This window comes from Carya illinoinensis, chromosome 14, assembly GCF_018687715.1.
Source record: "Carya illinoinensis cultivar Pawnee chromosome 14, C.illinoinensisPawnee_v1, whole genome shotgun sequence".
NCBI classification, from domain to species: domain Eukaryota; kingdom Viridiplantae; phylum Streptophyta; class Magnoliopsida; order Fagales; family Juglandaceae; genus Carya; species Carya illinoinensis.
In genome coordinates, this window is record NC_056765.1 from 10,381,172 (window position 1) to 10,408,666 (window position 27,495).

The window sequence follows — 27,495 nt, forward strand, 5'->3', positions numbered from 1 at the left end:
TTTTGATCAATTTATTATTTATTTTTTCTTCTGTATTATGATGAAAATGTGAATCTGTGTTGATAACTAGTCATCACCAACAAAAAAAAAATTATAACTTAATATGATATTATATATTATATCAATTTTTTTTAATATAAACTTAAAATCTTTAGCGAACCTGCCAGTAAACGGTCTAACGAGGCGTGATATTTTTTTTTTTTAGTTTTATCATTTGTAATTACATGATTTATTATATATGTGGCATATTTTGGGTATCTCTTACAATGTGCTATATCTAACAAATATAAGTAAAAATAATAATATTTAATAAGTCTGTGAAAAAAAAAGGGTAATTGCCCGACCCGTCCAATAGACCTGATTAGACTCATCCGATAAAATTGAGTTGAAATTAGATGCGTGTGGGTTGGTCCGATGATGCTCCAGCAGGCGAAACCATAACCTTGCACCCCCGTATGTCTAACTCCTTTCTTCATAATAAAACCCTAACCTCTCTCTCTCTCTCGCCTCTAGATGTGGGTACTATGGGAATTTATATTTTTCGCTTCGATAGGAATTAATCGTTGATGGAAAAGAAAGGACTTGAAGTAGTTCAAGAGACGTAGCTCACTGGATCGTGAAGGATTTGGGTGCGTGTTTTTGCTTCTTGATCTTCTTCACTTTTTTTTTTTTTTTTTTTTTTCCTGTGGTCAATGATCAATCTGCAGGGAGGTTTTAGTGGGTAGTGGGATTTGTTTGTGTGCTGCAACAAACTAATATGAAGCTTTTGAATGCTTCAAAAAAAAGATTTGTGGTCTGAAACTGTCATAAATGTGTGAACGTGTCCCTTTCTCTTACCCTTAGAGCCACTTATCGTGTATTTTTTTTTTCTGCTTTGATGAAAATTATTTTTAAATTTGCATTATTATTGTCAATTGGTAAAATATAGAAATTTGCATTAAGTTGGCCTGTCAATTCCTGCTTCATTTTCACCTGGATAATTGTCATTGGCCTTCATCCATGATCATTAGTTCAATTTCTTGAAGCCTTATTGCTAAAACTAAAGGAAAGAAAATGCATGCAAGATGTTTGAAGGAATTCCAGACTCATCACAATCAAACAATGCTCTATGAAATTCCTCATTTTCTCATTATCGTCTGTGTACAATAGTGTATTTATTTATAGAATACAAGACATAACAAACTCTACAAATTGTGCCACTCTTATGATGATAGATGGCAAGAGAATCTTCATTCTATTATAGAAGCAGGTTCTAGAATGTGGCATTCTTCTTCAGTAGGTGCATGTTTCCTTGAGCTAGATTTACGCATTGTATTACAATATGTTGAGGTGTCTTAATATCCTCCTGCGATTCAAGCAGCATTGAAACTAAAGTGAGGCTTGATTGTAATAACTGGAACTGTGCAGTTGACAAAGGCTTAGTCAATATATCAACAATTTGGTCTTTGCTAGAAATAAAGGAAACTTCGAGTGGCTTGGCTGCAATGCGCTCTCAAACAAAGTAGTAGTCAAGCTCCACATACTTGGTCTTAGAGTGAAGAACATGATTGATAGAAATATATGTAGCTCCTAGGTTATCACACCACAATGTAGGGGTGAGACAAAAAAATACCAAGCTCGTTAACTAAAAATTGTAACCAAATGAGCCCACATGTGGCATTAGCTACTGATTTATACTCGGCTTCAGTAGAAGATTGAGCGATAGTAGCCTGTTTCCCCAAGATATAAGATGGCTCCCAAAATAAATATAGAAACCCCCAGTCGACTTGCGGTCATTTGGACATCCTACCCAGTTAGCATCAAAGAAGGCTGAAAGTTTAAAGGAGGAAGATGAGGAAAAATGTAATCCTAGAGAAGAGGTGTGATAGAGGCATCGAAGAATCCGTTTCACAACCTGCTAGTGAGGAAGTCTAGGGCAGTGCATATACTTGCAGACTCTGTTCATGGCAAAGGAGATGTCAGGTCTGGTAAAGGCAAGATATTGAAGAATACCCACAATACTTTGATATAGTTGTGGATCTTTAAATGTACAACCACCAAATGTACAACCACCAAATGTACAACCACCAAGAGAGGTGATTTTTTAGGAAGAGTACATAGGTGTAGTGACAGGTTTGGCAGAGTGCATGTTGGTACGGTGTAACAGGTCTAAGATATATTTTGATTGAGAAATGTATAAACCCGAGAAGTCCCTAGTGACCTCAATGCCTAAGAAGTATTGAAACATACCCAAATCTGTAACTTGAAAATATGAACTTAAGGAAGCAATGAAATCTAAGATAATTTTAGGACTCGAGCCAATTACAATGAGGTCATCAACATAAATCATAACATAAATGCAATTAGAGGCAACTTTCAACACAAATAGAGATGAATCTGAGGGAGAGGCAACAAGACCCAGAGAAAATAATTTGTCAGTTAATTTAGCAAAACAAGCCCCTAGGGCTTGTTTCAATCCATAGAGTGATTTTCACAACTTACGCATGTGAGAAGGATAATCTAGATTTATGAAACTAGGTGGTTGTTGCATGAACACAGCTTCTTCGAGGTCCTCATGTAAGAACACATTTTGCACATCGAGCTAATGAAGAGGCCAAATAGAAGACACTGCAAGAGAAAGAATTAGTTGAATAGTAACTGGCTTAACCATCGGATTGTAGGTTTCAATAAAACCCAAAACCAGTTACTGATGGAAACCCTTAGCCATAAGATATGCTTTACGGCACTAAAGGGTTCCATCAGCTCTCCTTTTTGTTTCCAAAACCCATTTTGAACCTAAGATGTTGAGATTGGAAGTGGGAGGAACCAGTTTCCACGTTTGATTTAGAAAAAGAGCTCGAAATTCCTCAAACATGGCCAAACGCCATTCTGGGTATTTGTTGGCTTCAGAAAAGGATGAGAGTTCTTCTAGAATAGAGGTAATCGAAGAAGAGTTGGAGAGGATTGGAGATGTGGTGAGAGATAAAGATGGTTTTTTTCGAAGGCCTTGGGATAGTACCATTGGCACGCACTCGAGGGCACAGAGAGTGTATGCAAGACCGAGTGGTCATAGGGTGAGGAGGAGGAGATGAAATGGGACATTCAGAGGGAAAAGATGCTAACGTTAGAGTAGAAATTGAAGAATCAAAGGAGGAAGATGTAAGTGAGGGTTTGAGAAGAGTTGTCAGCAGCGGGAGAAGACGATGGATTAGGGTTTGTAAAAGTAGAAGGTGTGGGAATGGGCTGGGATAATTCACTCAACGTGGAGAGAGATGTGGGAAGAGGTAGGCCAGTGGGCTGGGCTCGAGGATACAAAATATTAGGGAAAAGAGAAGTCTAAGAAGATGATGGTGAGAGAGATAGGCCAGTGAATTTGGGCTCGAAAGAAAAAGACGTTTCATTAAAAATAACATCCATTGAAATATAGACCCGGCCCATGGTCAAATGGAGGCACTTATAGCCTTTGTGGACTAGGTTGTATCCTATGAAAACACACATATGAGAGTGAAAGTCCAACTTATGGCAATTGAAGGGCTTTGAGTTTGGCCAACAAGAGGACCCAAACACACGTAAAAATAAGTAGTCAAGTGCATGGCCCATCAAAGTTTCAGATGGGGACCTATTATTTAGAACAGGGGTGGGCATCTGGTTTATTAAGTAGATGGTGGTTTGGAATGAATCAACCTAATATTTTAATGGTATAAAGGCATGAAAAAGTAAAGATAAACCGGTTTCTTCAATGTGTCTATGGTGACGCTCAATGCTCCCATTTTGGGAATAAGAATGGGGGCAAGTGATGCGATTAGAAATACCACAATTTTGAAAAATAGGGCGAACAGGATGAAATTCCCCTCCCCCTTTAGTTTCGATAGAGACAACATTTTTAGAAAAAGAATTACTAACAAATTGAAGAAATGTAATTATAATTGAAGAGACGTCAGATTTTGCATTCATTGGAAAAAACCAAATAAACTTGGAGAAGTCATCTATTATAGACAAATGGTAACGACAACCCATTGAAGATAAAACCGGGGCAAGGCCCTATACATCTAAGAAAATAAGCTGGAAAGGCCTAGTGGACCATGAGGGGGAAAGGAGGTGAAGAAGAACATGGGCCTTAGCTTGAGAGCAAGTCGAACAAAAGGAAAACCCAATTTTATTTGTGGTGGGAAGCTGAAACTGCTAGAGAGTGAACCGGGTAACGCTAGAGGAAGGATGTTCTAATCAATGGTGCCATAATTGAGGAGAGGTCCTGGTGCTAAGGTACGCTTGCGGAGGTGAAGAGGAAGTTGAAGGTGGAGTACTAGGATTCAATGGCAGAACATAAAGGCCATTCTCAATGGGACCCCAAAGGAGCACCGCCTGGGAACGTATATCCTTCACAAGAAAAAAATCAAAGTGAAATTCAAAGAAAACTCCATTGTCTAGCAAAATTGTCTAATAGAAAGTAAGTAGTGAGAAATCAAAGGAACGTGAAGTAGATTGGTTATAAGAAATTTGTTGGAAGGAGATTAGAGGTGTGCCGAGTCAACGTTTTGAATGGGATGAGAAGACCCATCTCTGATGCTCACTTGGTCGGACCCCTGATATGACATATATTCAAGGTTGAGGGAAGAGAGGTCAAGGGTAAAGTGGTTGGTTGCAGCCGTATCGGGAAACCAGTTAGCTAGGTGAAAAGAGTGGACTGGAACATGGGTGAAGTGGGCAGCTAGAGAGGAGGGTGCAGGGGGCTGAAGGGCTTGGTTGAAGCGATTATAGTAGGAAATAGTTGTGTGGCCTGGTCTTTGAAAAAGTTGGCAAACAGGTCGTGAGTCATTTCAATTGTTGAAAAAATTAGAGGAATTGTTGTTGTGGTCCCTAGAGTTGTTTCAACCACCCCCACTCCCACGGCGACCACCTTGAGAGAAACCACCACGGCCACGAGTAGGAGACCCAAGTATAGAGGGAGTTTGAGTCATTGTATTATTTGCAGAAAAGAAAGAACCCGTGAGCAGAGAGTGATTTTGATGAGTCAACCAAGATTCATGGTTAAGCAAATGGCTATAGATCTGGTGTGGGGAGAGGGGCTCAAGTCAGGTAGTGAGTGAGGTGACTATGGACTCGTAGTCAGTGCCGAGTCCAGCAAGGAGATAGACAGAAAAATCCTGGTCAGTGAGTGTATGCCCAGCGGCATTGAGAGAAAAGACAAGTGTTTTGGCTTTGGTGTAGTAATATGAAATGGATTCAACACCCTTTTAGAGGGTAGCGAGCTGAAGTTGGGTATGCATCACATGGGCAGAGGATTGAGCTTGGAAGAGATCTTGAAGAGTTTTCCATACGTCATGAGAAGTATGGCAATCGAGTACTGGGGCAAGCACAGAATTGGAAAGAAAGGAGTTGATGGCTGAGATGACGAGTTGGTCCTGTAAGAGCCAGCATGTATATTCTGGGTTGATTTTATCATTTATCTTAGGAGTAGGTGAAGGAATAGAACCATCAATGAATCCAAACAATTGATGGCCCTTAAGGAAAGGCACAATTTGTGCCTTCCACATAAGGTAATTTTGGATAGTGAGTTTGATAGTGACGAAGTTGGTGGCGGAAGAGGTGAGGGAGGAGGGAGTGGATGAATGTGAGTTGTTTTTTGGGGCTGCCATGGAGAAAGAAGGAAGACGTGAGTCCTAGGCTCTAGATATCATGCTAAAACTAAAGGAAAGAAAATGCATGCAAGATGCTTGGAAAAATTCCAGACTTATCACAATCAAATAATGCTCTATGAAATTCCTCATTTTCTCATTATTGTCTGTGTAAAATAGTGTGTCTATTTATAGAATACAAGACATAATAAACTCTACAAATTGTGCCACTCTTATGATGAAAGGTGGCAAGAGAATCTTCATTCCGTTATGGAAGCAGGTTCTAGAATGTGGCATTCTTCTCCTGTAGGTGCATGTTTCCTTGAACTGGATTTATGCGTTGGTGCTGCTACAATATGCTGAGCTGCCTTAATACTAGCTCGTATGGTTCCCTACCACCAAGACCTATTTTAATGTGAAAATATTAAACTAATAATGCAAGGTATTGCAACTAGAAGTCTGGGCATATACCCATACACCCATCTAGCACATTTTCGTATCATAGCTCCATCTGAATGTAATTTTACTAAAATCTTGAAGGCATCCAGATTATTTGGTAAAATATGACAAAGGAACAATTATGTCTTCTTTTCATTCGATTTCAGTTGTGAAAATTTACCACATTGATGTTCAACACAGTAAATTCTCTTCACCATGTTAATTTGAAAATAGCATATTTAACTGTGCATTGTCTAGACTTAATTGCTTTTCCTGCATATGTTTAACAATATCAAAGCAGGAAAGTTGAGCTTCTCAAAAGGTTACATCTTGTTATTGAGTTACCAATGTCAGGAAATATGGTAGATAATGGTAGATACTTGAATAAGCATATCTCAGCTCCTTTATATAACAATTATGCTGCTGGTAGACAGTGAACCATGTTACTTTGAATACAAGACTTTGGCTTCTATATCCCTGGACTAAAGTGCAAGGGTGACAATTATTGATGACAAGAAGAAAACAGGTACGTGCCTCCCTTAGTTTCTGATGTGGTTATTGAGTAATCTATCTATCCCTCTGCTGTTGGGTTGGCAATGGATGAGCTGCCCTCTATAGCCCTAGTAAATTAGTCGCTTGATAATATCTGACTCGGGCTAAAACATAAATATAGGTCTGTCATGGTCCAATCATGGCTTCATTGTTTCAGTTGACAGGATAGTTGTCTAATGGAGATGTTATTGTATTGAGGAAGCGTGGAATTGATTTTTTTTTTTTTTTAATTCTTTCTACAGGTTAAGTAATTAATCACAGAACTGGGACTGACTCCTAAATTATTATTATTTTTTGTTACAGGAGGATTGAGCTTATGGGTCATTGTCTTCATCATTCTAGTTGTTGTTGCTGTAATGGCTAAAATTAGGTTTGATCATTAAAATTAGATTTGATCTCTGGGGCCAAAGGCATCTAATAGCTGAAATTAGGTTTGAGACTCTACAGTTTTGTCGGCTTGTTGGCCTGAGAATAGATGGCAATTTTAATGAGGTTTTTGGGGTTGTGGCATTTTGAAGTTAATTTGCGGTGGTGATTGATTTTTATTATTTGGTGGAGTTGTGGCCAAGCTATTTAATGTTGAGGAAAAATAAAATAAAACCCAACCCGAATGTTGCAGATGGAACTGGACCGAATTCACCTGCCTGCCTAGCGGGTCGGGTCGGGCTGCTCCAAATATGCCTTGGGCAGATCGGATTGCTCATTGCAGGCATTTATTATTTAAGAAGAAGATTTTAATTATGAAGTTAGATAAATAAATAACGAATAGATTTGAAAGATGGCAATTCCCAATTTGCCACATGTCACCTGATTATAACCTGCATGGCAATTGAAAAGTTTGATTTTTAATGACAAGTTTTCAACACTCGCATCAATTTCAAAGAGGTATTAGGAGATTTATACATGAAATGGTCTGTCCTATTATAATAAAGTTTTTATTTTAATTATTGTACCGATCTGGGACAAGTCATGCATGTCCATTCCAATGCAATACATTAATTTACTTACTTATTTATTTATTTCCCAAAATTTCCCTTTCCTTGCTTTGGTTTTCATTTTCATTTGTGATATATAATTATATTTTAAATTGAATGTATATTTGTAAAGAAAAATTCTTTAGTCACATAGAAATTCCACAAATGTAAACTAAAAAATTGACATGATTTGATGTGATACATTAAATTGTAAAGTTAATTTTATTATAAAGTAGATCTAACTTATCATATAATACCTTATCACTTTATGTACTTACTTTTATAGAATCTCTTTTTTGTAGATGTAACAATTTTCTTTTATAAAACAATACTATTTTATAAGTTATTTTATAAAAGTGTCATTCATTTAAAACGAACATGTCTAAGAATTGTAGAAAATGTTGTATGTGTATGATTTTTCTTTACGGTATCATCTTTTGATTATTTCCCTTTTGCTTATGCAGTATGTTGAGTTGAAAGCGAGGATTCCCAAAGAATAAGCTTGAAATAAAAGTGCTAAATGTTCAGCCTTCAAGACGGAGTCAATTAGGATGATGTGAAAATGTCATCTGCAAATGTCCACTCGACAACTCTTCTTCTCCTTAATGGTTGTAATCAAATTATCAAAGCTGGTGACAGTCCACCCATCCAAATATTTCAAAAAATATCTATATTTTTTATTTTATTTTTGACTTTATATTACTTTTATATTTTTCTAAATATTCTAATGTTTTTTTTAAACAATTTGTATTCACGTATCCAAGGAATATCGATTTTTTTCCTTTTTTTTTTGTTGGGTTGTATTATTCCGTGAAGGAAAGTACATATCCTTAGAACTCTCTTTCTTCTTGTTATTAGGAAGATGACTTGGCTTTGCTTTTGAGTCATAATCTTGCTTCCCATATGCTAAAAGTCAAAAACATTTATCGAGAACTTAACTTTGTGTTCTATTAGGCATTACTGCCTGAGTTATTACGTCTAGAGTTCTTGTCAAGGTCATTTATTGTGGAATACATTAGGAGTTTTGTTTTCTAATAGGTCTAGGAGTTCAATTATGAAATACATTATATCTGATTATTTATTTTTTATGATAAAGTTTATAAATTGACGTGACTTAATGTAATACATTACGTTTATTATACAATAAAAATAATTTTATAGCCTGATGAATTATATTAAATTATGTTAGTATGTAAACTTTATGTAAGGTTTGTATCTCTTGTACTTGAAAGAGGCTTTTTATTTATTTGATTTACCTCTACCCTTTGTAATAAGACAGATCGATCTTGGGTATTCAACACTATACTGCCTTTGCACATTTAGGATCAATATAAACATGAATTTGAATTGTGCAATATAATATTAGAGTTTTAAATGAATAAATAATCTTTGTTTTCTTTTGTTGTTGTTGTTGTTATTTCTTTTTAACCCGTTATCTTATTTCGTGAGTTATAAATTTATCATTACTCAATAATATGAATCATAGGCATGAAGAAAAATTTGATGGTTGTGACTTGTGGGCTTGGAAAATGTATGCGATGTGAAAATTTGTTCTTTATAAGGGGAAACTACGTTATAACAAAACTTGGAGAGGGACATACATGATACACCCATTAGAATGAAGAACAATGAAGAAGGAAATAAAAATTAAAACAAAATCCCAAAAATTCACAACAAAGGAAAAAAGAAAATAATGGAGAAAGACCAAACTTGGATTGGATTTCAACTATGATGGAGCAAAGCCAGACGGTATTCAAAGTTGACAGCATTGGGTAAGTTAAAGCTTTAGGACCATATATATATATAATATATATGTATGGAGATCTCATTACTATTTATTACTATTCATAGACTATTACTTACTTTTTTATTAATATTATTTATTACTTTATTATTACTATTGACAGGTCATTTCAACATCTAAACATAATCTAAACCTATGATAAATAACATTACTCTTTTCTTGATTTGAATGCTGATAATTTCTTAGATCATATAATAGTCTCTTGACCAGAAGAACATGCGATCTGGATTCAACTATAGATTTAAATACTTTAGAACATTTGGGGGAATCCTCAAACCCACCTTCTCTAAATTCTAATTGTAAACTTTGACCATGATGCATGAAACTGGATGAGACAGAAAGACGCGTTATTGATCGGAATATTTGTGACAAATACCTTGGCTCTACAAATAGACTATAAACGTCGAATGAATCCACGTGCTGTCCATTAATGCAGAGATGCTGACTTCACGTCATATATTATATATATATATATATATATGTTTCATTTTCACGATTCAAAGATTAAAGGGACTAATCAGATTTTTACACAGTATCTCTCCAAACTAATGAGACATCAACTTCACTCCCAAATTATTTGACCGACGCACAATTGCTAGCATCACTTAAAATGCTCTCCGTTGAAATCTTCGCCTGATTTAAGACTAGCAATTAGAAGTAGGTGTTTTTACCGGTTTGTATGTATTAGGTATTGCGTCTGCAGACCGCACACCTTGTTTGCTACGTAGGCGTTAGGTGTTGGATCTGTTAGATCATTGGATTAGCTCTTGCCTTCTCTTGTTTACTCTATTCTGGGAACTGTTCTATTTCCATATCTTTTTCCAGTTTAGACATGTCTATCTTGAGCAAAAACGTTAGCGGCAACATGGGCACTCCCTCTTTCTATGAAATGAAAAGGCAAGCCTCTTTCTTTTTCAAAGAGAAAATCAAGACCGCTAGATTGGCTCTTACAGATGCCACGCCTGCACAATTGTAAGTCCATAATCTTTACAATTTCTGTAAAAATGGGGTTTTTTTTTTTTTTTTTTGGTTTCTTGGTATGGGGATGTTTTGGATGACACCTTTGATATTTGCAGAATGACAGAAGAAGCTACAGGTGGGAATACATGGGCGCCAGAAATGCCTACCCTGCGTTCCATTTCAAGGGCTGCTTTTGAACTAGATGATTATACGAGAATTGTGGAGATTCTGCACAAAAGGTTCAGGGTTTGCTTTTTTTTTTTTTTTTTGTCCTTTCTTTTTCATTTTTATTTTGCCAATTTTGTTGGCAAAGAATGATTATGGGTTTGGTTATTTTTAAAAATTGGGCATCAGATTCCTGAAGTTTGAAAGAAAGAACTGGAGGGTCTCTTACAATTCCCTGATTGTACTTGAGCATTTGTTGACTCGTGGACCAGAGAGTGTTGCAGGAGAATTTCAAAGTGACAAAGATTTTATTAGTGAAATGGAAAGCTTTCAGTATATAGATGAAAAAGGGTCTGTAATTCTAACTTTTGTCTTGTTTTATGTTAGCACTTAGCTCTATATGGACTCGTGACATCCAACCCTTGTATGCAGATTTAATTGGGGCCTTGCTGTTAGAAAAAAAGCAGAAAGAGTAATGAAGCTGCTTGAGAAAGGCCCTCTTCTCAAAGAAGAGAGAGACAGAGCTCGGAGTGTAACAAGAGGGATTCAAGGTTTTGGGAGCTTTAGCCAGCGGTCATTTCCAGCACCAGGCATGCTTACAGAATCATCTTCAGTAACAACATTTGGAAGGTCTAATTCTCAGTTCAACAGTCAAGAAAATGAGGAAAGCCAGATTTCAACCTCTAACAAAGGGTTGACCAAAGAAGTTAAACTATCAGAGCAAAACATTAAGGACATAACGTTTGAGTCTGGAAATAAAATGGTGAATGAGAAACCCAGGGGCAGTTTGTTCGCTGGCCAGGTGCTCGAGTCAGCTGAAACTCAGACCAGTTTCAAAGAAAACATGGCTCCTAACCAGGAAGAGTTGCACAGATGGAACTTCACAGGAGAGTCTAACCTACTCCTGGATGGTAAGAAAGATGAACCCGGGGCTGAGATGTCCATAGAAGAAGACCATCCCTTTAATAGGACTGAGAATCAAACCAGTGCCTCCCTGCTTTTGTAGATTCCCCCCAAATGAACTGTGCTGCAATCCATAATCAAAACTACCTCAGTTTGGGTTGTTCCTGTCATCATGTGTGTGGGTATTACTACTCTTTTGTGATTGTTCAAAATGAAGAGAGACGATGTCATTGAGATTCTTGAAACTCTTTCCATGGTAGTTTCAAGTCAGGGAAATTTATGATTTTCGTTCTCTTTCAAATGTGAGGATTCCTAACCATATTGTTTAATCCATGATGGTTGTGTGTAACAATAGGCTGAAGTTCAGGTTTTGAAAGAAATTTATGATGATGCTAAATGGAGTTGCTTTTAGGCTTCCTTGTATGGCTTGCTTCCCTTGTAGACTCGTGTAGAAAAACCTCTATTCATTAGAAAACATGTTTAATTCAAAATTTCACTTTTCTGTTTCATTCACCTCATAATGCTTCATAGATATATGTTTTGAGCTTAAAAATTGGATTGACTAATCCGTCTTCATGTCCATACTGAACACTAAAGCTCTTCTGGTTACTCTTCACAATTTCTGCTGCTTTCCTAACAGATAAAATGGAATCTCACTCATTGATGTATCTGAAGTATAGACAACAAACCGAACAACTCCCACTTATTGCAAATCTCCAATGATAAAGCAGGGGTGCATGATATAATGCAACAGTACTCCCACATAGATACTGAAGGGACTCATCATTTCCAAAGCCAATCCTGTATAGCAAGCCACAGGGTAATGTAATTAGAGTAGGATGCACTTGACTCGCTTTTAAATTGACCATTGGATAAGTTTCACGCTAATATCCGAGCCATCCACGCAAGGCTTCCCCCTTGGTAAGTGAACCCAGCTGCCACCAAAGGTTCGTCCATTATTTCCTGAAAGCGAATAAGCTACATGATGCATAATACGGATCACCAAGATAAACATGCATGAATGATCCAGATTTGTTCAATGTGAATAATAAGATTTATGGGATATTTTGCATTTCAGTTATATCTCCACCCATTGCAAAAGTTTACTTTTTAGCTCCATGGAAGTAAGCACAATTCAAATGTATTATTCTCTGTGTGGGAAAGGATCCTTACTCTCATAAATAATCAAATATATCAGCATAAAGTGGACAAGAAAAACACATCTCAGGATTGTTGAACCACGGTTTGAGCCCGAGTTGAGCTTGAGGCTCAGGGCCTTGAGTTTCAAGCAACTTAATTCATGCAGGTTGACACTCGATATAGCAATAAAGCTTGAGTTTCAGATTTCTCCTCCCAACATAGATAAGGTATAAAGGTTGAGATCACGGGTGAATTCAGATTGGTCATAAGAATCACATTAGTTGGAGTCAGTAGCTTAAATGGTTCATCAGCCCACTTAAATAACTTGATCATCACTAGCTACTATTTGATGCTTTTCACCCGAAGGAAAGTGAGCAAGAAATAAGATGGCACTGGTCGCTCTTCTGAGATATGCAATTGCTGCAGTTCCCTCACCCCAGAAGGTGACAGCATTCAGCCCAAGGTCAGCCAATTATCTTGCCACGAGTGCGGTCCATTGATTCCATTATATAGCCAATGGATCTAAAATTGAAGCCAAATTCCGGCATGAAACTGCCTTATGCACCTCAGCTGCTAACTAAATGGCAGCCTTCCTGCTAGTTTCTGCAGAATAATCATCCCCACGGAATAAATATCGGACATGGGCTTCAGCGCTCCAATTTTCTGAAACTCTGGATCCGAATACGTTGAAGCACACGCTTGGGCTCTGTGCTCCGATGGAAAATGGGCTAAAATGAACGTAGGGGTCATAATTCCATCAACATGATCTCCAGGGTCAACAATTGGGGTCAGATGCATGTGAAATTCCAGCCAATGGCTAAGTCCACTCTCTCGACCCCCTCGAGTGAGCAGAAAAGGGAGTAGGAAAGAGGCCCAGGTGAAACTGAAGTTCAAGTTCAGGGAAACATATGATCCATGCATCTCATTTGGATATTTGGGAAAAAAGTAATCCAGATAGAACATGATGGAGATCGAGGAGTACGACAGAGATATCTTTTTACAACCCTCCTATGGTATGTACATTAATAATGCTTGGCGCATTCTACAGAGTGCTTCTCAAGTTTTAAATGCGTCTTAGGTAAAGTGTGTCTTATCAAAAAATGGAAGATTGAGGTGCAATTTGGATATTGAGGTATTTTCAAATATTATTTAATTAAAAAACATTTTCAGTTTCATTTATTTAACTTTTTCGTTTAATTATTACTTAATTATTATCTAAACACAAAATTTAGAATGACATGTATCATCTCAGTAAGCCCAAGCCCAAAGAGTGTTGGGTAAAGACGATGGGGATTGTTTGTAATATGAATTGACTCGATAACCACCGACTTGATAAGATAGGATAACTAACCTAGGGAAACAGTAAGAAGCTTATCATATTATTGAATAATTTCCTATTGGTATCAATGTCAATCACCTAAACCGATAAGAGAAACCAGGAGATTGAAATATCCCAAACTCATCACTAACATTCATGTCTATAGATTGGATAGGTGACGGTAATCTTAGGTAATTCTCTCATTCAATACTTTTACATCAAATCTATATTTCTAATCATTGACTTAGGCATCAAATTTGCATTAGGCACACCGTGTCGCCCCTTCTTATTATTGCAACTTAAACGCCTTGGTCAACAGCAAGTAGAACGCGTCTTCTAACAAAACCCAATATAAATTTTCCAAACTTCTAAATAAAATATAAAAAATAATACAATTTTTTTAAATTTTAAAATAAAAATTATATTCAAATAAATTTAAATTTTACGATATTTTTTTTTAACTTTTTATCTCTTCTTTCCCCAACTCCAATAAAACATGTTAACAATTTCAATACTATTAAAAAACCATATCATTACTAATTACACATATTTTGAGATATTCTAAGTGCTCAAACCGTCCTAAGTATTTTAAGTACTGAGAAAAACGAAGAAAGGAACCCATATGTTACTACTGCAAACAAATACGGTGAAATCACAAAAACAATTATCAAGAATAACAGAACCTGCGTCCATAAATAAGTAATTATAATAATAAGTGTTGCTTATTTGTATGGAGCTTGGACGTGTTTCATGTGGCAGTTCAATTTGATGACCAATCCGCCTGACAAATTAGAACCCATCACTTAGGCCATGGGAGCGGAGGCTTGACCCAACCCAACTAAGATATGTTTAGGCTTTTGACCCAACCAATTAATTAATTAGGATTTATTACATATTATATTATTCTCTTATACGGTCGCAATGCCATATTTGCTTATTATCTAAAATAAAATAAGGGTTATTATAAATATAAAGGAATCTTATAAATTAATGTGACAAATTTTTAATGTGCATTTTTTTTTTTCTCCGCCGTTCTCCCATGCCCTTCCCCTCCTCCCCCTTCTCTGCTCCATTTCCCAAACCCTCTCTCTCTCTTTCTCCATGTCTCTCTCTCTCTCTCCATGCACACACACTAGGGTGCGGAACAGAGTTGGTGGAGTAAAAGAAAAAAACACTTAATTGATCTGACAAGTTGGTAAGTAATATGCCACGTAATCAATTTGTGGGTTTTTTTTTATATTTATAATATTTTTAAATAAAATTCTATACAACTTGTTAGACATGAACATATTATCAAAGCACGTAAATCTTACAAAAATGTCTTATGTGATTGATTTTATTTTTTATTGTACTTTTTCCGTTTTGGTTGCTGAAAATAAAGAATCTCCCATTCCTGTATATTCTAAAAGCTTTCATTGTGACTTCAAAAAAACTTGGACACCCATACACTACAACAAAAAACATATTTTGGGACGAAAATTTTCGTCCCAAAATATATCGATTTCGTTCCGAAAGATTTTTTGGGACGAAAAAATTTCGTCCCAAGCTCGTCCCAACATCACTGTCCCAGAAGATATATTGGGACGAAAAACATAATTTCGTCCCAAAATATATCTTTTGGAACGATTTTGAAAGTGACCGTTCGATACCGTTCGAACGATGCTTTTTTTTGTCACGGTTAAAATTCGTCCCAGAATGGCGTTCGAATGCTTCTCATATACCGTTCGAACGTCAATGTTTGTTTTGAACGGTTATCAAGATACGTTCAAACGATCAGTAGAAATACGTTCGAACGTTAAATGAGACGATCGAACGGTATAAGAGATCGAACGGTGATGATCAACGTTCGAACGATATGGTAATGTCATGCGTTTGAACGGTTTTTTGAGCATCTGGTATCGTTCGAACGGTTTGCGAGTTGACGTTTGAACGTTACATTATCGTTTGAACGGCATGCCCATTAATGTTCGAACGTGACTTTGTCGTTCGAACGGATATTATTTTTATTAAAACCAATAATTATAAAAAAACTAAATAGACATCCATATTATTTGAAAAATATAAATTAAGAACTGTTTAATTACTCACAAAAGTTTTATAATAAGTGCGAAGAAATAAATAACCATAAAACTAGCATTGTTCATACATAATTAGATAATGTCATAAGCTAGACGTAAAAAACCATCAGTTGGTTGGAGGCCTGTACTGTTGCATAAGCTGTTGCATTTGGAGTTGCATATCTCTCCTGAACTCTGCTTGTTCTTCTTCATGTTGTTTGAGGCGCATCTCCATGTCTCCTTGTCTCGCCAATTGAGCCTCTAACTCTTGTTGTTTTGCAATCAATTCTTCAATTCTACGATTCGCATTCTCTTGAGCTATAGAGGCAGACCCGGAAGAAGAGGAAGAGGGAGAAGGTTTTACACAGCGACCCAAACCCCTCAAATATCCTGAACGTTCACCCAGAACTTGTGTAAAAATCTCAACATCTGTATTTGAGGAATTTTGATCTGACGCAGATTCAGCACGCAGGGCAACCATTTTATCCTACACATAAGATAAAGAGTTAATATCATCATAAATATTCAAATATATTTATTTAAAACAAATTATAATACTTACATAATTTTCACGGGCATCAGGATGACTCCACTCTCCATTACGATTAGTATGTGATGCAGCATATAATTTTGTCAGATCATAATTGGCATCTGAATCTTGCTATAATAAAGATTTGTTAAGATATAAAGTCATTATGATTGATATATTCAGTTAACTATATACAAATGAAAGAATAGCAATACCAATTTTTTAGAGAGGCGGTGGAAAGATCTTGAGCCTGCATGATGAGTAATCTTCAATTTTGATCTATTTGTTTTGTTTATAGAACTTCGCTCCTACATAAGAATTGAAAATATTAGAAAGCGAAATTAAAAATAGGACTAAAATAATTAAATTAATTATACCTTATATGATGAATCCTCAAACATGTCACAAAGTTTTTCCCAATCAGAAGGTTGCACATCTTGAAAAGGATGTTGGCGTGCTTCTTCACTATTCTCAAACTTATTATAATGCTCATGACACCTCGCCTTATACTTGCGGAATGCATTACTCATAAGCTCTTCCACAGTTTTACGCTCCTCTCTCCGACCAAAATTTATTTCGAAATCATCCTTACAGACAAAAGTTTGGACAAAAATATTATCATTTATAATATTCTAACTTTAAAGTAAAATAAAATTATAAGTCCAATTAAATTTCATTTATTAAACATTACCAAACAACGCTTCTTGATAAGGTCCTTAACATCTTGGGGGACTTTCTTCCATGAACTTGTTGCCAAAGGTGCATAAGTTCGTGTAAGAGCACCCACATGCGATGCAAGCCAAGCTGCTGGTTGTCCTTCGCCTCCGGTATGTTCATCAAGAATGTTAACTTTGATCTTACCCACCTTACGATATTTTTCCAACGTCACGCCTCTCGTAGTGCCTCGACCTTGACGAGATTGTACTGTGAAGTCATCATGATATATAACATTATAATCAATTTTCTATTATAATCTTAATTAATAACTTTTATGACTATTAGAATTTTACCTTGTTCTGTAGAGTCAATCTCTAATGGTGAGTCTGAAGGAGAGCTAGGAACAGGTGGAGATGGGTTGCGCACTTCCTTTCTCTTCGGAGGCATAATTTCAAAAAACTGATACAATATTCATTAAGTAAAATAGTGCTCATCATCACGTAATGTGAAAATATAATTCGTCAATCACTATCTGTATCAGTATCATTTGACAATTCAGTCTCATCTTCTGTAGATAGTTCAGATGAATCAACACTTTGCTCAAGTGTCGCATCAACAATTTCAGCCTCAATATCTTCTCTATTCAATGGAATCATCTCATACTGGCTCAAATCCACAAACAAATTAAAGACGGGCTGACTCTCTTGGTATGCTTCTTGAGTAGAGGCATCATCTTCTTCTTCATCTCGCCCTTCTGCCTGAGGGATAACATCATATATATTTCTTGGAGCATATTTTTGTACTACTCGCCATTGAGTTCCCAACTTCGGGTCATCTAAGTAGAATACTTGAGATGCTTGAGAAGCTAAAATAAATGGATCATCCTCGTACCATTTTCTTGATGTATTAATACTCAAGAAATATTCATCATCACGGACTCCAGTTCGAGGATTGCTTAAATCCCACCAATCACACTTAAACAGATACACTGCAAGCTCCCCCAAATATTTCATTCCAATTATATCAACAATCACTCCATAGAAATCAATATTTTCTCCATCATGACTTCCCTCAACTAGGACACCACTATTTTGTGTTTTCCTATAATGATCTCGATCTATTGTGTGATACCTACTACCACGAGAAATACATGCAGAATATCTTGTAGCCCGTCTCGATGGGCCACGCGCTAATGCATACAATTCATCTGATATATCGTTTGGATTATTGGCATGCATTTGTACAACCTACATATTAAGTAAAACGTCTATTATATCAATAAAAAAAACAATCAATATTTTCTATTTGTATTGAATGAAGTGTCGCATATGTAATGTCATTACCCGTTGTTCAAACCATCTCGGAAACTCCTCTTCATGTTTCCGGTCTATATCATTTACTCCTAGTTCCTTGAGCATGTTAATATGATCACTGAAATTGATGATTACGACATGTATTTTATATTATTAGAATTTTGCGAAAGTAAATGAGCGAATACTAAATTAAGAAAAGATTAATACTTACTTCAAGTAAATCTCTATGTCAGGGCAATTGTTCAGCACGTACCACTGAGCTTTCTCAAACTCTCTTCCACATAAGTCATAACCACGCACTGCACCAAGTGGACGTACTTGTTGGGAAAACACGGAAAACACATTTCGTTGTCTTGCTCTGTCAACGTCAAAGTTTCTTTCTGGCCGATCAAACCTAGTGTCAACTCCGTGGAAATATTTGGAACAGAAGGTATGCCACTCATCATCAATATATGCTTCTGCAATTGATCCTTCTGGGCGAGCTTTATTACCAACTGTTCGTTTCAACTTCCCAAGAAATCGTTCAATGGGATACATCCATCTATACTGAACTGGTCCTGCAAGTCGAGCCTCACGTGGCAAATGGACGGCCAGGTGAACCATGACATCGAAAAATGACGGTGGGTAAATACTTTCTAGCTTACACAATATGATGGGAATTTCCCGTTCCATTCGATCCAAAGCTTCTACATTTAATGTCCGTGCACATAAGTCTTTGAAAAATAAACCCAACTCAGTCAAAGCCACGCGCACGTCTCTAGTCAAGTACCCACGTATACCAATAGGCAAGATACGCTGCAAAAGGACATGACAATCATGACTTTTTAACCCAGTTATTTTCCAATCATTTGTTCGCACACACCTTGTCAAATTCGAGGCATAACCATCTGGTAATTTAATTTTCATTATCCACTCACAAAAAGTAGCCCTTTCATTCCTTGACAATGTATACCACCCAATCGGCATGTAAACGGACGAACCATTTTCTTGCAACTGCATTTCCGGTCTTATTCCCAACCGCTTCAAATCCTTCCTTGAGTTTAATGTATCCTTCGTTTTTCCTTCAATTGACATCAATGTTCCCAATACGGATTCGCATATATTTTTTTCAATATGCATAACATCAAGACTGTGCCGTAATTTTAACTTTGACCAGTATGGAAGATCGAAAAATATACTCTTCTTAGTCCAATTCAACTCAGAAGTAGCTCGTTTTCTCTTTCGTTGTTTTTTACCAAATTCATTACAACCAACATCTACAAATTGTGCAAGTAAATCTTCACCAGACAAATATGGTGGAGGTTGGCCCCATTCAACAGTACCATCAAACATTTGTGAATTTCCCCGCCATCTATGATCACCAGGTAGAAATCGACGATGACCCATGAAACATAATTTTCTCCCGTAAGTGAGCCATTCAGATTTAGTATGTTTGTTACATGTTGGACATGCCATTTTCCCCTTAGTACTCCAACCTGACAAGTTTCCATATGCTGGAAAATCATTTATTGTCCATAAAACCGCAGCATGCATCTTGAACGACTTGCCTGTTGATGAATCAAATGTGACAACCCCATTCTCCCACAAATCTTTCAATTCTGCAATCAATGGCTGTAAGTGTATGTCTATATCATTTCCCGGCGATCTCGGACCTGGAATGAGCAAACTCATCATGAAATATGGATCTTTCATACACTTCCACGGTGGTAGATTATACGGCATAAGTACGACTGGCCAAGTACTGTGACTAGTACTCATGTTCCCAAACGGATTAAATCCATCTGTTGCCAACCCAAGTCTCACATTACGTGGTTCTTCTGCAAACCATGTATGCTCCTTATCAAATTCCTTCCACACCTGAGAGTCAGCAGGATGTGATAAAATATCATCGTTTCTAACTCTGGCTGATGAGTGCCATATCATGTCTGCAGCTGTTGCACGTGACATATATAATCGTTGTAATCTAGGTGTCAATGGAAAGTGGCGTACTACCTTTTGCGGCACATTTTGTTTGTCAGATGTCCATCTTGACTCGTGGCATATGGGACATTCGTTCAACTGCTCATTCTCTTGCCAAAATAATATGCAGTCATTCTTACATGCATGTATTACGTTGTAATCAAATCCAAGTCCTCGTTTCAATTTTTTTGCTTCATAGAAGTTACGAGGAAGTGTATTATCTGATGGCAGTGCCTCCTTAAACAACTCGAGTAACATATTGACAGCCTTAATTGATAATCGGCACATTGATTTTATGTGTAGCAGTCTTACGGTAAATGACAACTTACTGTGTCTTCTGCATCCTGGATATAGCTCACGTTGTGACTCATTCCACAATCGTGCAAAAGTATTATGACCCCCATCATTTGAACTTGATGTGTCCGTGCCACCTTCATTCATAAACATTCCCGCACCGATGTCACCTAACATTTCTTCCATATCCTCATCATACTCATCTCCAACAACATCTGGTTGTACATCTTCATCGATAGCTTCTTCTTCATGTGGAGTATCGAATGAAGTTGGATATGGTTCCCCGTGTAAGACCCAATCAGTATAACCCTTGTCAATACCTTTTACAAACAGATGCTCTCTCACCAAGTCTATCTTATGAGAGCGCAAATTCCTACATGTATTACATGGGCATCTAATACGTCCATCACTATCACATGTACCCAATGCAAACTCTAAGAATTTCTTAACACCTTCAGCATATACGTTGTAATTCTGACCCAAACGATCGCTAACTCGCATCCAACTCTTATCCATGCTGACTATCTTCATTATAAACAAGCACGTGTGCATCAACAAACAAGCATGTATCATGTATCAATCAAGGAGTATGCCACCTTACACCGGGTAGTTGGTCCTATCCCATTCGGAACTGTAAGATCATAGTCGCAAACCTATCCTCTATAATCTGTCACGCCCAACAAAATTTCGGCAGCATATCCCCATAGTTCTCCAAATATGCTCGTCTGGTTGTGTGCACCGACTTATCCATCGTCGATACAACATCACCGAAACTGCATATCCGGAGAACAAGGGATAAATCTGCCAAAATCTTAATGCTGGACGTATAACAGATATAGCTCGATAGTTTGCGAGAATGATCTTACAATTCCAAACTGTCCACTCTGGACAATTCAAGAGTTATCAATCTTTCAATTAAGGCGGATTGATAACTCTCGAACGGGTCTAAGGCTAATATTGATGAACAAGCAATATAAGATATGCCAATATTTAACATGTATCAAACAAATAATTCAACATCATAAATAATTAAGTTTTGTAACAAATCTTAGATGATTTGTAATTTAATTCATTCTCATTTGATTATTTGAATCTTTTAAGTATTTAAGTATTATTAAATGTAGATTATATATATTTAATTTTTAATTACACTCCTGCATTTAAAATGTTAATTATTTTAACACTGCCCAAGAAATCGTTCAAACGGTGTTCGTGACCGTTCGATCTCCTATACAGTCGTTCGAACGGTACACGTACCGTTCGAACGGTTTACATCCAGAAATCACTCGTCTTCAACCTCCGAAAACCCCAAGTAATACAGTCCATATTACATCAAAAGATAGCAAAATATATGACTAACTCATGTAAGCAAACGAAAACACTTATATAAAAACTAAAATGAGGTCAAATTTAAGGAGAATACCTGATTTGGAGAGATAAAGCTTCAAAAATTCCAAACGGTAAAAACTCTTCACCAAACGGTAAAAACAACCTCTTAATCCGAAAATATAAGAGATTGATAGGAGTTTGTAATATTTGAGGGCTAGATTGAAGAATAATGGCGTTGGTTGGAACAAAATGAGCGTGGGAGTGATGCTCGGTCGACTGAAACGAGTCCGAGATTGTGAGGTTCTGTCGTGTAAATGCAGAACATTGCCGTTCGAACGGTTGTTTAATGAACGTTCGAACGTCAAATCGACTAGCGGGAAAAATTTCCCCCGCCGATTTGACGTTCGAACGTGAAAATATACGTTCGAAGGCTAATAATTAACGTTCGAACGGTTATATTATACCGTTCAAACGTCAAATCGATTAGCAGGAATAATTTCCCCCGCTAATTTAACGTTCGAACGTTAATATAAACGTTCGAACGTACTATTAAACGTTTGAACGCCAATAGTAAACCGTTCGAACGTTTAATTATATTGTTGCTTATTGTATTTTTTTTGCACTATACCTTTAAATATAATAATTTCTAAATATACTATAGTTTAGAGCCATAGTAATATAACTATATAATATATAATCAAACATATATTATATAGTTTAGTAACATATATAGTATAAAATATCATATTACATCTAATATAATCAACAAGTACTACATATATTAACCTATTATATATAACATATATATGGTATCATAGCATAGGGTTATATGTATCACATGCATATATATAATGTTTATTTCTATAATATTAATAGTAGATATTTAATAATAGAATATCTACTATTAATATATATAGTGTCATCTATACTAGTATATATATATGTGGTACTAGTTAATATCACATATAATATATATGTTATATAAATACATGAACATGGCTTCATGTATATAGTAGTCTATATTATATTAATTATACTATATAATATAACTTATACTATATACTATATAATATTCAATAGTATAATATATTTTAATTAAATATAATATAATATATACTATAAATTGCCAAAAAATTATATATATAATACATAGTGTTTAATAATATATAAGTGCATTAAATATATTGCATTTAATATTTTTAACAATTAAAATATATTATAATTGAATTAATTATTATATTTAATATAATTAATACGGAATATTGCATTTAAATATTTGAAAACCGATTAATTAGGGATGGCAATCAATATTTAGTTAATTCGTTCGAACGGTATAACGTACCGTTCGAACGGTACTGCATATATAAGCCCATCCCGACGTCATTTTCACGCATTTCCTCCGTGAAAAAGCCTCCAAACCGTCGATCTCCGCCGTTGAACGCCGTCTTCGCCGCCGTCAACAGTGCCCACTCGAAGCCCCTACCTCTAACAACCGGTATTTTTCATTTTTAAAGCATTTTACCGTTTAGATTTAGGTTTTTGATAGATTAATTGTTTAAGTTAGGGTAAACCGATTTATACATCAAAATAATCGGTAGATTTGCATAAATCCATGTTAGGAACATTTATTTAGGTTTCTATTGCATTTATTTTGGTGTAAAATCCAGGGAATCGAAGGATTCCATGGATTTCAATGGCCGAGTCGACTCGGCCTGGAATCCCGATCGACGAATATCGTTCGAACGCTATGCTTAGCGTTCGAACGTTATAACTTAACGGTCGAACGGTCTGTCTGTAACCGTTCGACCGTTACAGTAAACGTTCGAACGATATAAATCAACGGTCGAACGGTTTGTCTGTAACCGTTCGACCGTTAAGTTACATCGTTCGAACGATATAACTAAACGGTCGAACGGTTTGTCTGTAACCGTTCGACCGTTACGGTAAACGTTCGAACGGTGTTTAATATTATATTTATATTATTAATATTGATATTGAGTGACATATTTATTGTTGATAATGTTGTTCAGAATGGCAAATATTATTAAATTGCTGTTTGTTTCAAACTACTGTAAATAGTTCTTTATTGTATTTTTCTTGTTAATGTTATATATCTAGTTTGTAATTATAAATTTCAGGTTGATTATAATGTCTACTTCTAGACCGGCACGTAAGCGACGCAATCTTGGTGAGAGTAGTAGTGGTCCAGTTCGGGAGAGGACAGTTTCACTGGAGCGACCAGTGAAGATTTCTGATTTCCAGAGTCTTATCTGGGAGGGTCATTCATTGCCCTCAATATTCAGTGATCGTGGTTGGGGACCTATCTTGGATGAACGGGAGGAAGCATGGGAGCCAGTCTCCTACATTGACATTGTTGCTGAGTTCTATAGAGAACTCGGCAGTGCCAGCGCAGATGATTCTGGGGCCTACAGTATCACTGTCCGAGAAGTACCCGTTGTATTTTCACGAGATGGACTTGCTGAGCATCTCGGTATTCCTAGGCTGCCAGATGCATATCCGAATGTGGTGCCTAGAGAGTCTGATCCTTCAGTTGAGGCGGAGACAGCTGAGGAGGAGGCATCAGTTTATACTGATGAGGTCGATACCCTTGCTGATCACGAGGTGAGGGATTTGGTTGTCGGTCCAGATGCTCCACCGTATGACGGGACGAAGAGCATCAAACAGGCAGATTTATCTTCTTTCTTTAAGATATTAAATTTGATAATTGCCAATAATATTGACCCTCGGCAGCACAAGACAGAAGTTGGCATTGATCGGACGAAATTTATGATACGGGTCGCTCGTGGCATTCCTATCGACTTGGTGGGATATATATTCGATAGGATTCGATCAGAATCTCGGTACATTTCGATGGATATACTACCATTCGGAGTCCTGATCACCCGATATCTACTATGTGCTGGTGTTGTGCCAGATGTTGCTGAGCGTAAACGGGAGCCGATGGGACCGATAAACAGCACCACCCTCTCACGCAGCACGGGACACTCGAGACTGCGTTTTCGTGCACATGTTCCAGAACCAGTTGATCCTCACAGAGATGCACAGCCGGGAGATCATGGAGTCTCAGCTGCAGCTGCAGAGACATCTACACGGGCCGAGGCATCAGTCCACAGTGTTACTCGTGAGGAGATGGCTGACATAGTGCGTGCAGCGATCAGCGAGCAGACATCAGCAGTGATCGATGCAGTGCGTATGGAGATCCATTCTGCTGTGTCTGAGCTTCGTACAGAGTTTGCTGCCATGTCTGCGACTCAGGTCACCATCAGTACTCGACTGACACAAATAGAGGAACGTATAGCTGCAGTCGAGGAAGTGTGCAAAGACTTGGGGTCTTAATTACTTTATGATAAATTTTATTTATTTATTTCCTGTTTTTTGTATGGACAATATTTTGTGTTTTGTAAATTCAGTATTTAAGTTATATGCAATGGTATTGTTTTATATTTTCTAAACTAATTCTTAATTTAGATTATTCATATTATTTAATTAACCAATTTTTTATAATTACTAGTTAATCTAAATATAATTTGGCAAAAAACTTAAAAAATTAAAACTCTGTCACCGTTCGAACGATTCAAATAACGTTTGAACGGTGAATATGCATCATTCGAACGGTTAATATTAACCGTTCGAACGGTTTATCAATTTCCCTCCAAAATAATTTTGCCTATCGCGCCAATATTACGTTCAAACGGTGAAAATTAAACGTTCGAACGGTTAATCATTAACGGTCGAACGGTTAACTTATTTGGGACAAAAATATTCGTCCCTAAGAATACCGTTCGAACGCGTTCGAACGGTATGGCATAACCATCGTCATTTTGGAACGAAATTCAAATTTCGTTCCTAAATCCCACTTTTTGGGACGATTTTCAATTCGTCCCAAAGTAATTTCGTCCCAAAAAATCATTTTTGTTGTAGTGATATACTTAACAGTACGATAATTCCATTCAATGCCTCCAATCTGGGAAAGAAATCAATAGGCAAGCATTCATGAAAAAAAAAAAAAAAATTGATATGGGCAGAGTTAGGAGTGTGCAAGTATTGTATAATTAATTTTAAAAAAATAAATAAATATAAAATTTATATTAAAAAATTAATTTTTTAATAATAAATTTAATTTTTTTTTAAATAATTATATAATACTTCCACATTATTTTTAAAAAAAAAAATGACTGGCCTTTTAACGGAAAACAATCAGAACGTACCTGATCAGTGTGTACGTGGGAATCGCATCAGAAGGGTGATCATGAACGTGAACATCAATAAAAATTTATCGGGTCCCAAAACTCTTGAAAGTCATTGAAGCAGAACCATAGCTCTCAGTCCACGGACTTCACGACCACCACGTGCACTTTCTCTTCTCCTTCTTCTGGCACAACCTCGGACGGACATTCTTCTAGTATTCGAAGAATCGGATTCTTTGAAAGATATGTACAACTTGAACATCTCTTCCTGTAATTGTACATGTGACGGTTATTTAAATAAAAACTAACTAAAATATGAGACATAATTAAATTAAGTAATTCAAGATAATAAAATTCAAGATTAAAAATAATATTTTATCAGAATATCTCGATACCGGTGATCAGAGATGCCAAAGAAATATTGGTACATACGTAGTTGTTTCATTTTTCGTTCTTGTTTGCTCATTATATATGGCGATCGAGGAGATTAATTATGTTAATGTACGTAGGTAGCTGAGGTTGGAGGCTAAACTTGGGGAGGTGGTATTAGAATTAGATGTTTGTAAGGTTGGTGAGGAAGCTTTGGAACAAAGCTACAAACCGTTGAGTGATCTCTCGCTGTTAATATGGCCCTCATGGGTCTTTAGAAAAGCCAACCAAGTTGCTTATTATTAATTGGCCAATGACGGTTAATGCCTAAAAATCGCACAACAGGTTGGAAGGGAAGAAAGAATCATTCACAGCTCACTATGATGATATGGGCCTCGATCGGTGTAATGTGGGGCCCTCAATGGTGATCAGGTGTGGCTATGCGGAAATAAATGCAGGAAAAATAAAGAAACAGAGACATAGATTTACATGGTTCAGCATAATGCCTATGTCCACAGGGATTTAGGGAGATGATAATCCACTATAATATGATTATTTTACAAGCTCTCATAGTCTCTCATCCTCGCTCTACAAGAGAGATCAAGTATCTATTTTTTAAAGGAGACCCTATCGTTAGTGCTCTAGTCGCGAGGTGGAAGAAGCCGAATGAGAAGTTGAATTCTAGAAGTAGAAACTCCCTTCAAGTCATCTGTTCTTCCCTTTTATCCTCTGACCATCATTTCTTTATGTCATATCACCTCTTTTATATGTCATATCTCCCATTTTTCTATTGACACACTGTACTTCCTCAATATTTTGTCTCATTCTTCCTTCTCTCTTAATAAGACCCTCAACCTTGGGTTGGACTTAGAAAATCACTTTGAGCAAGTGATATTTTATTCCCTTCAGTTGCTCGCAATTTTTTAATACAA

The 27,495-nt window shown here is 36.6% G+C and overlaps 1 protein-coding gene and 1 long non-coding RNA gene across 2 annotated transcripts; both read left to right on the forward strand.

Annotated features, from left to right (window-relative positions):
- The first annotated feature begins 356 nt into the window (after positions 1–356).
- LOC122294003 lies at positions 357–7,132 on the forward strand. Its single transcript, XR_006237436.1, has 3 exons — positions 357–629; positions 6,467–6,558; positions 6,888–7,132. It is a non-coding gene; the product is annotated as an uncharacterized LOC122294003 (long non-coding RNA).
- A 2,783-nt stretch (positions 7,133–9,915) lies between these two features.
- On the forward strand, positions 9,916–11,801 carry LOC122294002 (epsin-3-like). The gene is made up of 4 exons (XM_043102473.1): positions 9,916–10,334; positions 10,439–10,561; positions 10,677–10,838; positions 10,920–11,801. The coding sequence occupies exons 1-4, from the start codon at positions 10,195–10,197 to the stop codon at positions 11,491–11,493; spliced, it is 999 nt and encodes a 332-aa protein (XP_042958407.1). The 5' UTR covers positions 9,916–10,194; the 3' UTR covers positions 11,494–11,801.
- Positions 11,802–27,495: the final 15,694 nt, after the last annotated feature.

Bases quoted from the DNA above. Each gene is read 5' to 3' on its own strand.
- LOC122294002 (XM_043102473.1), top strand. From the start codon at position 10,195: ATGTCTATCTTGAGCAAAAACGTTAGCGGCAACATGGGCACTCCCTCT. The intron at 10,335-10,438 runs GTAAGTCCATAA...TGATATTTGCAG, and splicing joins GATGCCACGCCTGCACAATT to AATGACAGAAGAAGCTACAG. The intron at 10,562-10,676 runs GTTCAGGGTTTG...ATTGGGCATCAG, and splicing joins GTGGAGATTCTGCACAAAAG to ATTCCTGAAGTTTGAAAGAA.